This window comes from Phalangium opilio, unplaced genomic scaffold (genome assembly GCF_054372755.1).
Source record: "Phalangium opilio isolate 3A_F unplaced genomic scaffold, DU_Popi_V2 ptg000089l_1, whole genome shotgun sequence".
Taxonomy (NCBI): domain Eukaryota; kingdom Metazoa; phylum Arthropoda; class Arachnida; order Opiliones; family Phalangiidae; genus Phalangium; species Phalangium opilio.
In genome coordinates, this window is record NW_028324194.1 from 7,192,972 (window position 1) to 7,208,404 (window position 15,433).

The 15,433-nt window shown below is 39.4% G+C and overlaps 4 protein-coding genes across 4 annotated transcripts; all 4 read right to left on the minus strand.

Annotated features, from left to right (window-relative positions):
• Positions 1-1,079: 1,079 nt before the first annotated feature.
• Positions 1,080-1,971, minus strand: LOC149647308 (cytochrome P450 4V2-like). Its single transcript, XM_089849628.1, has 3 exons — positions 1,887-1,971; positions 1,454-1,789; positions 1,080-1,243 (listed from the first exon to the last, which is right to left on the minus strand). Exons 2-3 carry the CDS (start codon positions 1,740-1,742, stop codon positions 1,080-1,082), a joined length of 453 nt encoding a protein of 150 aa, XP_089705754.1. The 5' UTR covers positions 1,743-1,789; positions 1,887-1,971.
• A 327-nt stretch (positions 1,972-2,298) lies between these two features.
• LOC149647309 (cytochrome P450 4V2-like) lies at positions 2,299-5,663 on the minus strand. Its single transcript, XM_089849629.1, has 10 exons — positions 5,462-5,663; positions 4,976-5,088; positions 4,803-4,891; positions 4,131-4,318; positions 4,000-4,069; positions 3,803-3,929; positions 3,073-3,261; positions 2,731-2,904; positions 2,606-2,672; positions 2,299-2,375 (listed from the first exon to the last, which is right to left on the minus strand). The coding sequence occupies exons 1-10, from the start codon at positions 5,661-5,663 to the stop codon at positions 2,299-2,301; spliced, it is 1,296 nt and encodes a 431-aa protein (XP_089705755.1).
• Positions 5,664-6,890: 1,227 nt separating this feature from the next.
• Positions 6,891-8,100, minus strand: LOC149647310 (cytochrome P450 4F8-like). The gene is made up of 3 exons (XM_089849630.1): positions 8,081-8,100; positions 7,907-7,980; positions 6,891-7,303 (listed from the first exon to the last, which is right to left on the minus strand). Exons 1-3 carry the CDS (start codon positions 8,098-8,100, stop codon positions 6,954-6,956), a joined length of 444 nt encoding a protein of 147 aa, XP_089705756.1. The 3' UTR covers positions 6,891-6,953.
• Positions 8,101-9,314: 1,214 nt separating this feature from the next.
• Positions 9,315-15,433, minus strand: LOC149647311 (uncharacterized). The gene is made up of 3 exons (XM_089850177.1): positions 15,351-15,433; positions 15,176-15,282; positions 9,315-10,087 (listed from the first exon to the last, which is right to left on the minus strand). The coding sequence occupies exons 2-3, from the start codon at positions 15,273-15,275 to the stop codon at positions 9,729-9,731; spliced, it is 459 nt and encodes a 152-aa protein (XP_089706303.1). The 5' UTR covers positions 15,276-15,282; positions 15,351-15,433; the 3' UTR covers positions 9,315-9,728.

Below are 15,433 nucleotides of genomic sequence, written 5' to 3' on the forward strand. Positions count from 1 at the left end.
GTCTTATAATTAATAGAATAAACGATAAAAAATTCGCTTGATTTTCCATTTAACACAATCCATTTAATAGGTTTTTATGTGACTTGATTTTCCCGACTTTATACGAACCTGAGAAGCTACAATGAATTCAACACTGAAGCTTCTCAATTCTGACAAAGTTCAAACTTTTCGTCTAAGCAATATAGATTTTTTCCAGTCTGAAGACAAAGAGGCGCGAGCGCGCGGCTCTAGGCCAAAAATCTTGGCACGAAAGGTTCAAACATTATCATTCCTACATCAAAAGGGTTTTGTTGTAAAATGCATTATATTCCAGCTGATGCTCTATCGATAATACGGTTCAAAAGACCGACTCGGCTAATATGGGGAGAACTTATACTGTGCCACTGGCAATGCTATGTACCATTATGGAAATTTATATTTTGAACAGACCTTTCTATTAATTCCAACAGAGAAGAAACATTCGCCTTGAAGGAGAGATGGATGGAGTGGCACCCAGTTGCCTCTGTACCCCCACTTACGGAAGGGCAAAGAAGTCCTCCCAGAAATAATACTGAAGGACGGATGGCAGAGGGAGAAAGTTGAAATTACTTGTTAATTTGCCTTCTAGCGGCAGATAGTAGCAAACCGGAGAGTGGGGGCATATGGGGGAATCATCGTTCTAAAGAGTGAAGCAGCTAACGTCTTATTTTGTCTAGATGGCGCTAGCGTTTTCCGGGATTCGACTCAGTATTTTTCATAACCCCCGTCCATTTTGGGGCTGAAAAGGGGGAAGTAAGCTTAACATTGATTGTTTAGTCGCTTTGTATGGGGCTCTATGGGCTGCCATCGGTCCTTCAGTATTGGTTCGTCCATGCTCCCAGCATCCTCAGCGTTTAGGAAGGGTCGTACAGTACGAAATCATAAAGGACGCCCCCTCTGTTTAAAAAACAGAACCTAGTTCTCATACAAATACAATGGCGCTACGCGGCAGAACTTAACAATCGCCTGCACCGAAGGGTAGGGGCGTGCGCGAGGTACACTGGGAGAGTTACGGTGCATGCCGCAGGTCGCCCGCGCCATCATTTCCAATCCAGCTTACCTCATTTATCCCCTCCTTGCTGGGTTATCTCCTTCGTGCCAAGAAGTTCCGCTAGAGGCAGTGCGAATCGGCTAGCATCCAGAGTATAGTGAACTTGGGCGCCGTCTGGTGTTGCATCTAGGCAATAACCTAAGGTCTTGGCTTTCCTCCTGTGTGTTGGTTTCTCTGCAAATAATTTATGGAACTATCTATTCTCTCCTGTTCGAAAGAATCGTAGAACATTGGAGAAGGTATACACTCTGCAATAACGTTCGGTGGTGAATTCGATAGATATATGTAAGATGGCGATTCAAAGTTTCAAAATTTAACAAACCACTTTCTCTTTGATTCAAATTTATTAAATTATTACCTAATTGAACAATTAGGATTGATTACGTAAGGTGAATACAAGAGGCAGACCCCCTATGGGTTTCTGAATCATTCCAAAGGACATGATAATTTTGTCTCGGTGGAAGAGAGAATGGACATTGAATCGCCTCAAAACGGTGCTGAGTACGATCTTCATCTCCAACATGGCAAATTTTAAACCGGGACAACCTCGTGGTCCAGCAGAGAAAGTCAGGAAGGCGTACGGATTAATTTGGTTCTCAGCGTTTGGTAGAAAACGCTCAGGAATGAACCTCTCCGGATCAGGATACATTTCCGGGTCCCTGTGGACAGCCATGACAGCAATCCCCACGTTGTTTCCTTTAGGTATCACTATGTTGTCATCTGAAAAAGAAATTAAGAGATGAAATGGCGGTAAACCTTTTACTTCTCCGAATGACTATGACGTCATGGAGAGGTATTACACTGGATGTATACACACAGCGTGAGTGTGTCTGTCAGTCAGTCTCCGCTTTCGCTGTTGGCAAATCGGAGCAAACGTGTTCGCTATATCCGGGCCGCGTTTACAGTTCACAGTAAGCATTATTGCCTTCTACTCGATTATCATCGTTAGGGTTAAGATGCAAGCGGCGATTGGATAGGGTTGCGAGAAACGTCTAGCCTCCCATTGGCAGGGTTTTCACCACAAATCCACGCAATTGCGCTATTTCTTATCACTTATCGGTAATCGGCTAACTTATGTTCCCTAATTTTCCAAAAATTATTAATGAAGCATACGCTCGAATTCAAACGATAACAAAAATGAAATTTAGGAATAACATTTCTTAAAACGACTTAACTAGAATTAAGGTAAATTACTGACGATTAAAATAATTAATATCAATTATATGTATTTAACTACTTAACAAAAACCTCATAATAGCGTTTTGACTTGGAGAGGTTAATTTTGGTTTCCCAACTTGTTTTAAAACTATGAAACGGACAGGAATGGCCCATGACATTTAAGCATTCTCTAAAGCAATGAGCTTAGAAATTTAAATATTTTCAAGTTTATATAAGTCGTAGTCTTTGATAATACGGTTGCTCATAAATCTATGACGGATCATTTACGTCACTTCATGACAAGCTCTCAGTAACCAGCGACAAATTTATGGAACATATCTTATAATGATACATATTGTCTTAAGAATATATACTAACCAATTCGCAAATCACTCAGCAGAGTTCTGAGTATCGCAGTGCCCGGTGGATAAAGTCGGGCAGCTTCCTGTAAATTTAAAGTATAATCAAGAGTTTGCAGTGATAATAGTCTTAAATTCCCTTGCCTTTATGACGCACTCGAGGTAAGTTAGGTTCTTTATCTGGTCCATGTCGATGGGTGTATCAGGGTCGGTACCAAACACTCTATCCAATTCGGCGTGAACCTTGTCAAGGCAATCTTTGTCCAAACCCAGAAGGTACAGAGCGAAACTCATGTTCAAAGACGACGTATCATGTCCCTAAAGTTTACAGAAATGTCATTAAGTGAATTTTATTTACTCAGGACCCAAAATTATCTGTCGAATCTCCTCAACGATAGTCACAGAGTTATACTTTTTAATATCTTTTCAAATACCAATTTCCCTTGACTATATTGGTGGTCATTATGCAAATTGAATCTCTCCTACCCCTAACAGCAATGTTTCGATTTCATCTTGCACATCTTCCAATGTAAGGCTCTTGTCCCGCAAATGCATTTCCAGGACCATATCTAGAAATGATTTTCTGCTCAATTTCGATCCCAGAACATTGTTGCCATCTTCAGAATGATTATTTCGCCCAGCTCCAACCAATACCTTTTTCCGATTTTCAATTACCTAAGCCCAATATGTTAATTTTAGATAAGTTATGAAAGTAATTATGCACCGTAGTTCAGATAAAACGTTAATAATGTTAAACATGTTTGGAAGTAAACATCGAGACAAGTGTAATACAAAGGGGGATAATTGTAACATGATTCTTCCCAACATCGCAGAACATTTGGAGCAAGGTTACTAAACCGAATCACATTCGCGATAAATAGTTCCGTCATAACGCTTAACTATTTGCCAAGGCGCAGGCGCTTGCGGATTTTTGTCCCACGTCAAGACGAGGTTTGTGCGTTGATTTCTGAGGATTTAGTAATAAACAGTTATAGAATTCACCCCACGTTCTGATGTTCATCTGAAGTTTGATGTCAATTAAAGCCGGATGACAAACAAAAAGGGTGAACCTGGGAAGAATCCTGTTACATAACTATTATGTTTACACTATTATTTATACTCATGTACAAGAGTATTGTTATTTCTCTTTAAAATTAAGCGCACTATAAAAAGTTATAAAAGATTTAGTCTTGGATCCGTTGCGTTATTATCTTACTTTCATCGTGAACTTTCTTGTGTAATTGAGGGCTTCAAAATACCGCTTTCCTTCATGAAAATATTTGAAGGTGCAGTCAAACCAATACCAGGGTTTAACTATGCGCAGTATAACGCTGTTCACCAATCTGCAATTGCAAAATTTATATTTCAGAGGTGCAACCGTCTTACCAGGGACAGAGGTGTAATAATACATACGTGTCTATGCAATGCAAGTATTTTGAGTCTTTATTTATCTGAATTCCCATTTTAACTCCGGTTGAGGTTTCTAACAAATGTTTAATGAATTTTTAATTTTTTATAATAATTGTTTAAAAGAAATATTTTACCAAGAACAATGTCGAGAGTACAGAATCCCATGAGAGGAATTATGTCAGTGGCCTTATTCACATTTGAGTTCAAATTCGATGCCAAAATCAGTGAATTCTCGTAGAATACGTCAAAGTAGGATTCGACCACCTTTTGATGCAGGGTTGGAGCTAGCGCTTTGCGCCTTTCTCTCCATATCTTTTCATCACTGACAATGGAAAACCAAACACATCATTACAGCCAATTGAATTCTATGTTATTTACTTCAATTCGTTCTGGGAAGGGGCGTGGGTAAAGAAACGGAGGCAGATGCCGTATGCAGTGGCGCGCAACTTCGACTCGCAAACCGTTGGTAAAGGCGCGCGTCACGTGATCGTTGTTGGAATCGAGGGATATTCAAAATTATAAACAAACTCACGAGGCTAGACCAAGGAGGCTTGAACGCATGCGCGAGAACGCACTCTCTCTCTTACCGTGAGGGGGCAGCGGTAATCTTGGTAACCGGGGAAACGCACAGTACCATTTTAGGGACGGGGGTCTAAGTGCAATTTCTCCTTGAAGGAGAGAGGGATGGAGTGGAACCCCCAAACCTATAACGTTGTCTTTTTACCAGTCCTCCCAGCATCCTCAGCGGTTAGGTAGGGTCGTTTGAACTTAGGGTAATACCAGGTCGTATGGTTCTGGTTTCTCACCTTGTTAGTAAGCCATTTCGTAACCATCCTTTGATGAAGTGAAACAGAACCGGAGGTTTTTGTACATTTTCTTTGCATTTCAAAATATTCTAGATACGAAGTAACATTTCATCAAAATGTCTTTTTTCCCAGGATTTTGGTGGTCGTGTAAAGAGCGAAACACCAATTAATACCTTTGCGTTGGAGGCTTTCAAGACGATAAAGTATTTTTCGAAAGCAAAATTGATATAAACTATCGGTGCTCCATTCGACATTGGAAAAATAGAAAACATTCTTTCGAATATTCCTGTACAGAAATCAGGTAAAAGGGCAAATGAAACGGCATACAACCACATTTTAATTGAATTCTTCATAATGCTAGAGATTAAGTTCGAAAGCGACAAGCGAAAAATTGACTACACTCGAGGGCTTTCAGTCCCATCTTCCTTTTTAGTCTGCATTACTAAACCTTTGACAGCGCCTCACCAGGTGTCGCTTTACATGAATCTATGATCTACGTCACTTCATGACAAGCTCCAGTTTGTAACCAGTGACAATCTTATGGAACATATCTTATGAACTTATGGAGGAATGTATAATGGTTGGGTAAACACGGAAAATAACAACTAAGATTCGTCACATGAGGCTGTAAATTAGAATCAAAAATAAACAGTACTTACTGGCATCCAGAGGCATGTTGCGTTTAGTTAGAACCATCGGGGCCACAATTTCATAAGTTGAGGCGTAACGCGAACCTAATCTGGGAACAATGTCGAATACGGTGTTCGATTTTTGCAAATTTTTGAATCTGCGAATCGTGAGGATAGCAATAATTCCCGCAATTAAGCAGAAAATACAAGATGGAAAAGTCAACTCCATCATTGTGAACAAGTCTCGTATTTTAGGGGTACCGTTGTTTTGAATCAGCCTAATGATTATGAAAAGACACTCCAAATCAGTAAGTGAGGAGGGAAAAAATTTAATTTAAAGAGAAAGTTCAGGTAACATAACATTATACCTCAAAAGAACTACCTTTTTCTAACTATAACCGGGAAAATATTAAAATTTAAATAAATGATCTCTTATTTCAAAATCATTAGCATTTAATTAGTCTTAAAATTAATCAGTACTACTTCGCCATCCGCCATTGTTTTAGTGACGTCTACTAAATTGAGCCACTTATACCTACGGGATTGGTTGAATTCTCAAAAGGCTAAGAGAGGTAGGGGTTCGATTTAGCAGACGCCACTAAAGCAATGGCGGGTGGCGCAGTAGTACTCGTTTTTAAGACTAATTAAATGCTAATTTTATATTTTGCCTTTTATATTTAGAAATAGAACATTCTATTAAGGTGTAATATGTTTCTTAGACTTTTCCTTTAATTTATAAAAACGTATCTCAAGATATGAAATAAATTTACAAAGATAATTTTATAATGAGCTTATCTTATTTTCGAAGCAATGTACTTTTTAAAGTACGGTTATTTATCACAGTCTTGTGTATTTTATCAGTAATTTGAATTAAATTTCGAATGTTATAACGATGGAAAAGGATTTTACTTCAATGTGATAATTTAGATTAGCCTTATACGAATCAAATTTACCCTGGAGCCGTGCAACGTTGAAATGAAGAGAATCGCGGAGTAGAATTGGAAAGTGTCTTTGTGGTATAGACGAAAGGCCGGTAGATGGTGGTGTTTGAAGCCAATAAGAACAGATTGGTGTGTATGTGGTGTACACGAAAGACTAGTGCATGGTGTTGTTGTTAGAAGCCAATAAATACCAGTTGGCATTGGGTGAAACAATTGGTGGTTAGACAGCGGATGAAGGTGTAACGGATAGTTAATTATTAGCGTTAAATAAGATGGATAAAGCAACGAAGTAAAATTTTCCGAATTTCTGTATACTGCGAACGCGGTCCGGAAATTGCGAACACGTTTGCTCCGATTTGCCAACTGCGAACGCGGTGACAGACAGACACACAGACACACACAGACACGTCCAGTGTAATACCTCTCCGTAACATCATCGTCACTCGGAGAGGTAAAAACTGTTCATATTGCTTAATTTGGGGCATAAGTGGATGGTTCGAATATGAACAACAAACCGCTTTCTTAAATATATATATCTTGATTCAAATTTATTAAATTTAACAAAATTAGTAATTGAACAATTATGGTTGATTGCGTAAGGTGAATACAAGAGGCAGACCCCCTATGGGTTTCTGAATCATTCCAAAGGACATGATTGTTTTGTCTCGGTGGAAGAGAGAATTGACGCTGAATCGCCTCAAAACGGTGCTGAGTACGATCTTCATCTCCAACATGGCGAATTTAAAACCGGGACAACCTCGTGGTCCAGCCGAGAAAGTCAGGAAGGCGTTCGGATCAATGGGGTTCTCAGAGTTTGGTAGAAAACGCTCTGGAATGAACCTCTCCGGATCAGGATACACATCCGGGTCCCTATGGACACCCAATATAGCAATTGTGACGATGTTTCCTTTAGGTATCACTATGTTGTCGTCTGAAAAAGAAATTAAGAAGAAAGAAAAGTTGAAAATATTACTTTGAACTCTAAATCACTGCGACTTTATAGATGCTAACGTGATAAACTGGCTTAGTACAGGAAAAAACCGTTTTTGCCATATTTTACAAATTAATTAAAATAGCATACTTAGACTTGATTGTTTGTAATGAAACTTTGAAAAGGCACACCTTGAATAGTTTAGGTACAGTTATTTATCATAGTCTTGCGAATTTTTATCAGTAATTTGAATAAATTATGAAGCTTATAACGCTGGAAACCGATTTTAATTCAAAGTTGTCCCTAATCTTTCGACTTATTCTATGAGAGCGGTAGCTCTCTTAGATAAGACTTCATCCTGCCCTTAATGTATAAGGGTGGTTTTTTGATTGGATGGAACTTTTTTTGTATTAAGTTTACTGTTTTGAAAAAATTCCACAGAACTACAATTCGGGCCCTAAATATGTGGTTCAAATTCCTTTTCATTACTAAAACGCTAATTATATACTAAGCGAATTATGTAAAAAACATTAATTGGCTAAAACATTTTTATAAGAAGATAACTATAGAGGCTTTTTAGACCAAATTATTGCAATAATTTACCGCCAAATTGGGCTACATTTCGGTCGAATGGGGCTTCGGTCGAATGGGCCAGGAGCGAAATGGCAGGCCTATGGCTTCAAGCGAATAAACGCCAATTCATTTTAACCCTTGTGCTGCTAAAAGCAGCCACGAAGGTATTTTTGAGGTGCAGAAATGGCAACCCTACGGCTTCACGCGAATAAACGACAATTCATTTTAACCCTTGTGCTGCTAAAAGCAGCCACAAAGGTATTTTTGAGGTGCAGAAATGGCAACCCTACGGCTTCACGCGAATAAACGACAATTCGTTTTTAACCCTTGTGCTGGTGGGGGATCAGAGGTTCGGTTGCCTCTACTGGCTGATATACGTATTTTGTTAAAATTTGGCTCAAATTATAAATCAGAAGTTAGAAATTTAGAGAAAAGGAACCAGTATAGGAAATTCTAGTCATTGAAACGGATAAATTGTATTTGTCAGATGAAAGAATATGTTCTTTGAAAGTCAGACATTTCCCTGGACAATAAGCAACTCGTAGGATTGCCGAGGCAAGGCTTACAGGAATTTCATACGCAACTTCAAAGAAAATTGTTTAATAATCAAGCTAGATTCCCACTCGAGGAAATCGAGCAGCCAATTAACGCAGTTGCAATTTGACCTTACGCCGGCGTACACAGTTTACACTACGACCTTATAGGATATACAGTTGAGGAATATATGCTTTTAAAAATGCATAAGGGAATATAACTCCAAATTTTTACTATTCATTTCTGATTTTTTGTCCATTGCGTGATTACCTTCTGTACAAGGTGTATCATTATTGGTTGAAAAATGTCGTCCGCTTTATGGAGACGGAGAGCGAGGGGGTAGACACTCCAGAATTTAGGTGTACAATATGTCTTGAGCTCAAATGTACTGGCAAAGCTGAACTGTGAGTTCCGAAGGCTTTGAACTCAATGGATATTCAAAGCTGAACTCTTTGGAACTCAGGTGTACACAGAGATCCAGAGCGTCTACCCCCTCAGTGATATTTAGACAAAGGTAGCCACGTGTGTGCCAAGGATCCGAGTTCCACGGGAAGTAGCTCCAAAAATTTAACGAGAACTATAACAACTGTCTACTCCTCCACTGTATATCCTCTATGGTACGGATGAATTTTGAGCTTGGCGATAGATAAATTTGGGCCACGTGACAGATGGGAGGTGGTTTCTCGAGGGCTCAAACTGCAACGACATTCATTTCGTCCTCTAAATTAAAATAAAAATTTAGAATCTTTCGGAATTTTGTTGCCATTTGCTTGTGTTAATTAGCAAAGTGTGTTATGTAGCACATCGTAATTTACGTCGAAATTCTAAGAAAAAGGATGGGCTTGTAATCTTCCCAAAATAATTACTATATTTGAGGGAATTCATTTGAAATAAAATGCGCAAATATCGAAACGGTATTTTTATTATTAGATTTAAATATTATCAATTACACGATAATGTAAAATCAGTTAAACATTATTACCAAAACAATACCGCAGGCCATTTTAAATCAATACATAAACCAAGTGCAATTATCAAACTTAAACATTTCATTCAAGTTTTGAATTAATTATATGAAAATCAAAAACGTGCTCAATTCAGTTCAATTCCCATTTTTACCAAATATTATAGAACGATGAATTCGTAAAAAAACTACTTGGAATAATTGTAATAACATTTTTACGGAGTAATTTCATTCATACCCCTTCTATCTCCTCCCTCAGTGTCATATCCTTTCCATGGTTCTTGATAAACTGAACTATTTCCAAGTAGAATTTATACGAATTTAACTTCTAACAAAATGTCCTATTACTATTATTTACTTCCACTCGGGTAGCCCATGCTTTTCGGCGGTTTTAGCGCTACCGCATCTGCAATATCCAAATCTCTTCTCAGTTCTGTTATCGTTATCGCCGAACAAATTTAATTCGTCCAATAGATTTTCTTTGTAGGTGTATGTACCACCCATATCAGTCTTGGGCGCGAAACAATAAGAGACAGGCGTGCGATCGCGATCGCTACAATCAAACTTCTTATTCTGACAATCGGAGTTCACTCGACAAATGCAAGGGCAAATTCTCGCGTTGTACATACAGACTATCCTTGTTTCTTCTGGGCAGACTTTTTCTCTACATTGTTGGACATTGAAGACATCAAAGGGGTCAGAGGGGTCGCAATCTACCAATTAAAAATTAAAAACCAAATAATATGTTTTCATTCACTTTTGATTTGTTAACGATTACGTCTAATCAGAGTCGAAGGGATATTCGCAAATTACGTAAAGCCGCAATTTTTCGACTACCCCATCTTCCTCGTAACCAAAAGTAACAATCAGCGAGACTCCCACCCACTTTTTAACAGACCCTTTTCAAAGGGGGGGGGGAGACGCGGATCGTCTACTAGATAGGATTAAGTCGGTACATTCGGACAACAAAGACGAAAGATTGGACTTCAACTTTACCAGTCCTGGATACCGAAACATGTTTTTTAAGCCAATCTTTATTTTTTTTTATTTTTTTTTTGGAGGGTTTCAATGCGAGTGGGTCAGTGGACCTTGGCAAGGATGTGATTAGTCAGGTTTCAGTACGTGTGTAAGCAGGGGAAGGAAATGAGGTTTACTTGGGAGCTGACGGACGGGGTGTGGGGTTCAAGTCACCTCCGGCGGACACGGGGCAGTCGGCACCTATAGGGTAGGATCGCCGACATGTGTCGTATTCCCTCAAACTTTGCCGCCCAGAAGCTTGGCTTACAGGAGTGCGCCACACTCCCAGCATAAGCCAATCTTTATCTTACGACAAACGAAGTTCTCCAGTGTCGGATCAACACCCTGGGCGATATGACAATGATCATCGGGGGGCCCCCGAGCTCCGGGTCTCCTAGGCACGTGCCTACACAGTGTCTAGTGGATAATCCGGCACTGAAGTGCTGGCGCACTAGACTCTATGAAAAGGATCTTAACCTTGCATAATACTTCTGAAAGACGCGAGTATCTTACATTCTGACAAGTTGGGAAAACCAAAATATTACCTCTCCGTGTCAAGAAGATTATATAAACTTAAGTATCCAATGAAAACGTTATGTTTCTGAGTTGGGGTTTCCCATTTTTAACTCTCCGAGTGACGATGACGTCACGGAGAGGTAATGCACTGACCGTGTCTGTGTGTGTGTGTGTGTCTGTCTGTCTGTCTGTCTGTCTGTCTGTCAGACCCCACGTGACCGCGTTCGCAGTTTACAAATCGGAGCAAACGTGTTCGCCATTTCCGAACTGCTTTCACAGTCACGGAAATTGCTCCTCTACTTGAGTTCTCACACCACCATCTTCTGGTCTTTGTCCATCCCACACGGACACCAGTCTGTACTTACCGGCTTCTAATCACCACCATCTTCTGGTCTTCGTCCATTCCACTTGGACACCAGTCTGTCCATACTGGCTTCTAATCACCACCATCTTCTGGTCTTTGTCCATCCCACTTGGACACCAATCTGTACATTCTGGCTTCTAATCACCACCATCTTCTGGTCTTTGTCCATCCCACTTGGACACCAATCTGTACATTCTGGCTTCTAAACACCACCATCTACTGGTCTTCCGTCTATTCCACATAGACACCAATCTGTCTCATGGGCTTCTACTCCATTATCATCGTTTGGTTTTAGGATATACGCGGCGATCAGCTAGGGTTACGAGAAACGTCTAGCCTCCCTAAGGTGGGATCGACCACCGAAGGTTTTCGCAATTGCGCTTTTTCCTTACTATTATAATGGAAACGAATCGTATATATACCCCAAAATTTGAAGAAAGCGGGAAGAGGGGTACCCTTCACTTTAAACGTCAATATTAGCAAAGTTTGAGAAGATAATAGGTATAACTTTATTTTAAACGATTTAACTATTATTAATGTTAATTATTGAAGATTAAAATAATTAAAAATAATTATATTTATTTAAATATTAAAGATAATCTTGTTTCTCAACTCAAAATTATTACGGAAAGAGTTAAAAAGCAGTCTATGTTTTTGTCTGTGTGTGTCCGTCCATTGTTACACTAGTGCGTCGCGTTAGCAGTTAGCCTTGTGTTGATGTGTTAAGAAATCATACAGAACCTTAATATTCCCTTTTTCCATAATATAAAGTGAATATGTGGAAGTATTTTTCGTAATTATGATGCATTTAGTACTTTTGTAGCTTTAAAGCTCTGTTTCATTTTGATATTCCAAAGATTTTTTTTAATATTGTTATTTGAAATGACTGTTTATATATTACTTAAGCTATACTACATCTGTATATACAATAATCCTTGGTTGAGTGATTTCATGAAGAAAACTAAGACCTAGACTCCGGCGGGTATATTAAGTATCATCCGCAATAGGCTTAGTGAAACAATGAGTAAATAATTGAGGCCTGAGGTGAAGTAAACTTTGGGCTTTGAATTTCGTGTCTGAAATGAAGAGACATCAACGGTTCAGAGTGAGCCGAAAGTTAAATACACTATTAAATAATCAGGTTAAGATTTTATAATAGAAGAAAAGATCATGGTGGCAATTAGAATAGTAAAAGGGCTAATGGTAAACGGGTAGTAGCTACAGACCTTTTATTCTCTTTATGGTGCGCATTGACTATCAGTGCGTCTAGCTACAATTTAGCTTTGGTGTTATTTAACGTTAACATTCATGATGGCAAACTAAGAATATTGTTGAGGTGAGACAAAGAAGATACACGCCCCAGGAATGGAAAGTGTAGCTTCCTCTAGTGTAAATTTTTGTCTCTCCCCTCCTAGTACGCTCCAAAGGCAGGCTCGGTTGACCGAGGTATTTCCGGCTACATTGAAATTGCATAGACCGGAAGTTCCTTGGTCAACCCAACCCCGAGACATAGCTTCCATTCCCGGAGCGTATATTTTCTTTGGGTGAGACGAGACGATAGTGTTTACACTGCAAACCAGTTGTGAATGTAACTATCAGAATATACGGTAAACAGCTGAAGCGTAGACTTCATTTCCTGATCTTTTTCCCATTGACTGATTTCCATGTGTCCAAGATTTATCCTTATTGGATGTAAAATGTCGTCTGCTATACTGTATTATTCGCTATGCTTGGAATACTGCTTCAATATTTCGTAAATTTTTACTTCAAAAAAGAGAAATAATTCCATATCTAGGTAAATAAGTTTGTAGTAGTAGACCTCTTGACTCGGAGAGGTAATATTTTGGTTTTCCCAACTTGTTGTTGTTGTTTTGAAAAATATATCGCAATGCACGGGCCTTGATAGATATAGGAGGCAATGAATGAAATATATCACAATGCACGGGCCTTGATAGATATAGGAGGCAATGAATGAAATATATCACAATGCACGGGCCTTGATAGATATAGGAGGCAATGAAGGAAATATATCGCATGCACGGGCCTTGGTAGATATAGGAGGCAATGATAATCTCTCTCTTTGCACGAGAGGTTTATCTTTAATATTTAAATAAATATGTTTATTTTTAATTATTTTAATCTTCAATAATTAACATTAATAATAGTTAAATCGTTTAAAATAAAGTTATACCTATTATCTTCTCAAACTTTGCTAATATTGACGTTTAAAGTGAAGGGTACCCCTCTTGCCCGCTTTTTTCAAATTTGGGGTATATATACGATTCGTTTCCATTATAATAGTAAGGAAAAAGCGCAATTGCGAAAACCTTTGGTGGCGATCCCACCTTAGGGAGGCTAGACGTTTCTCGTAACCCTAGCTGATCGCCGCGTATATCCTAAAACCAAACGATGATAATGGAGTAGAAGCCAATGATACAGATTGGTGTCTATGTGGAATAGACGGAAGACCAGTGGATGGTGGTGTTAGAAGCCAGTGTAAGTGCAGACTGGTGTAAATGTGGGATTGACAAAGAACAGACGATGGTGGTGATTAGAAGCCAGTAAGAACAGACTGGTGTCCGTGTGGGATGGACAAAGACCAGAAGATGGTGGTGATTAGAAGCCAGTAAGAACAGACTGGTGTCCGTGTGGGATGGACAAAGACCAGAAGATGGTGGTGTGAGAACTCAAGTAGAGGAGCCATTTCCGTGACTGTGAAAGCAGTTCGGAAATGGCCAACACGTTTGCTCCGATACGCAAACTGCGAACGCGGTCACGTGGGTGTTAAGGCCTGTCCAGACTGACACATTTTGCGAGTTCGCATCTTCGCTTTGCTTGTTTGCAAGATCGCTCTACTGTCCACATTAGGTTTTCGCTACTTTGCGTCCTCACCTCGCGAAGACACAAATTTCTTGCGACTAGGCCAAGAATTTCGCGCCTTCGCGAGAAAAGCACCAATCACAGACGAGAGGAAGGCTGGGACGATTAGGTTTGTTTTTCTCTTTGGACAAGGTCGATGGAGAAGGGCAGATGGCGCAATGATTGCTCAAACTTTATTGGCTCTCAGAATGGGAAAAGCAAAATTTTTGCGTGTATCAGAACAGAAGTGCAAATGCTTTTCGTGATCTGTTGCGAAAACGCGAATAAACGAAGGCGCGAACACGCGAGCGCGAGCTCAATGTGGACAAAGCTTAACAACGGACAGACAGACACGGCCGTTACAGAACCTCTCCTGGACTACGTCACACGGAGAGGTAAAAACAGCCTGTTTATTTGCGTTTCTCCTTAACAAAAATAACGAGGTTTATCTCACTAATGCTTTATCATTATTACGTGTGAGACAATTGGTGAAACGACTTCACTCGCACTATCTCTCTTGCCCGTGGAAAAGCCAACGTAAAATGTTGGGAAATACGGTCAGGCATAAAGTTATACCAAAAGTATATAGATATAAAAACAAAAAGTACAATTCTGTAGACGACATATAAACTGAGAAGGAAACTACCCTCCTCTCAACACCCGATACGAATTAAACAATCAAGGTAGAGCTTCTTTATAGAAAGTAGTCCATCATGCTGGCGATCCAAAGAGTAATTTTTGGTACTCGAGCTGGCATCTGCTACTTTATGGGCCTAACCACGCCTTTTTCCCGGTGCCACGGTCGGGAAGGTAATCATACGCAGAGGGGGTCGACACTATTCTGCCATAAAGGGGGCTGGACTTATCATATTACACGGTGCGACCACCTTTGAACGAAGCGCGCTTTTTGTTTGGTTACACCGTGTTAAATCACGCGTCAGTGAATTAAGAATTCTTTTAAACCCATAACTTTTAAAACATCGCGTAATTTGTAAACAGCCCCGATTAAAGTTGATTTTATCCGCGTGTATAAATGTTTTTCTACCTTTTCTTGGAAGATAAATGTTTGGTATCTCAATTTGTATCGACCAGAACGGAAATACAATCATAATCTGAATCAGGAAGATGTATTTAAACCCCATCATGTTTAATCTGCCAAGAAGATACCGGAAGTAAATTTTAGTAATTTCTTAAAAGGATTGAAAGACTTTGATTCTTACCCGATGATCCGCAAATGATAAGTGTTCAAGAGAAAGACTCGTTTGAAAATTTTCTTCGCAGTGAAACAACTTCTGGTCGTTGC

Coding starts and splice junctions, on each gene's coding strand:
- LOC149647311 (XM_089850177.1), bottom strand. CDS start 15,275: ATGATGGGGTTTAAATACATCTTCCTGATTCAGATTATGATTGTATTT. Junction 10,088..15,175: donor CATTTATCTTCCAAGAAAAG/GTAGAAAAACAT, acceptor TTTAATTGGTAG/ATTGCGACCCCTCTGACCCC.
- LOC149647310 (XM_089849630.1), bottom strand. CDS start 8,100: ATGAATTGTCGTTTATTCGC. Junction 7,981..8,080: donor ATGAATTGTCGTTTATTCGC/GTGAAGCCGTAG, acceptor ATTCGCTTGAAG/CCATAGGCCTGCCATTTCGC. Junction 7,304..7,906: donor AAATGTAGCCCAATTTGGCG/GTAAATTATTGC, acceptor TTTCTTTTTCAG/ACGACAACATAGTGATACCT.
- LOC149647308 (XM_089849628.1), bottom strand. CDS start 1,742: ATGGCTGTCCACAGGGACCCGGAAATGTATCCTGATCCGGAGAGGTTC. Junction 1,244..1,453: donor GCCTCTTGTATTCACCTTAC/GTAATCAATCCT, acceptor AATTATTTGCAG/AGAAACCAACACACAGGAGG.
- LOC149647309 (XM_089849629.1), bottom strand. CDS start 5,663: ATGATGGAGTTGACTTTTCCATCTTGTATTTTCTGCTTAATTGCGGGA. Junction 4,070..4,130: donor TACTCTCGACATTGTTCTTG/GTAAAATATTTC, acceptor AACATTTGTTAG/AAACCTCAACCGGAGTTAAA. Junction 3,262..3,802: donor CAAGAAAGTTCACGATGAAA/GTAAGATAATAA, acceptor TATTGGGCTTAG/GTAATTGAAAATCGGAAAAA.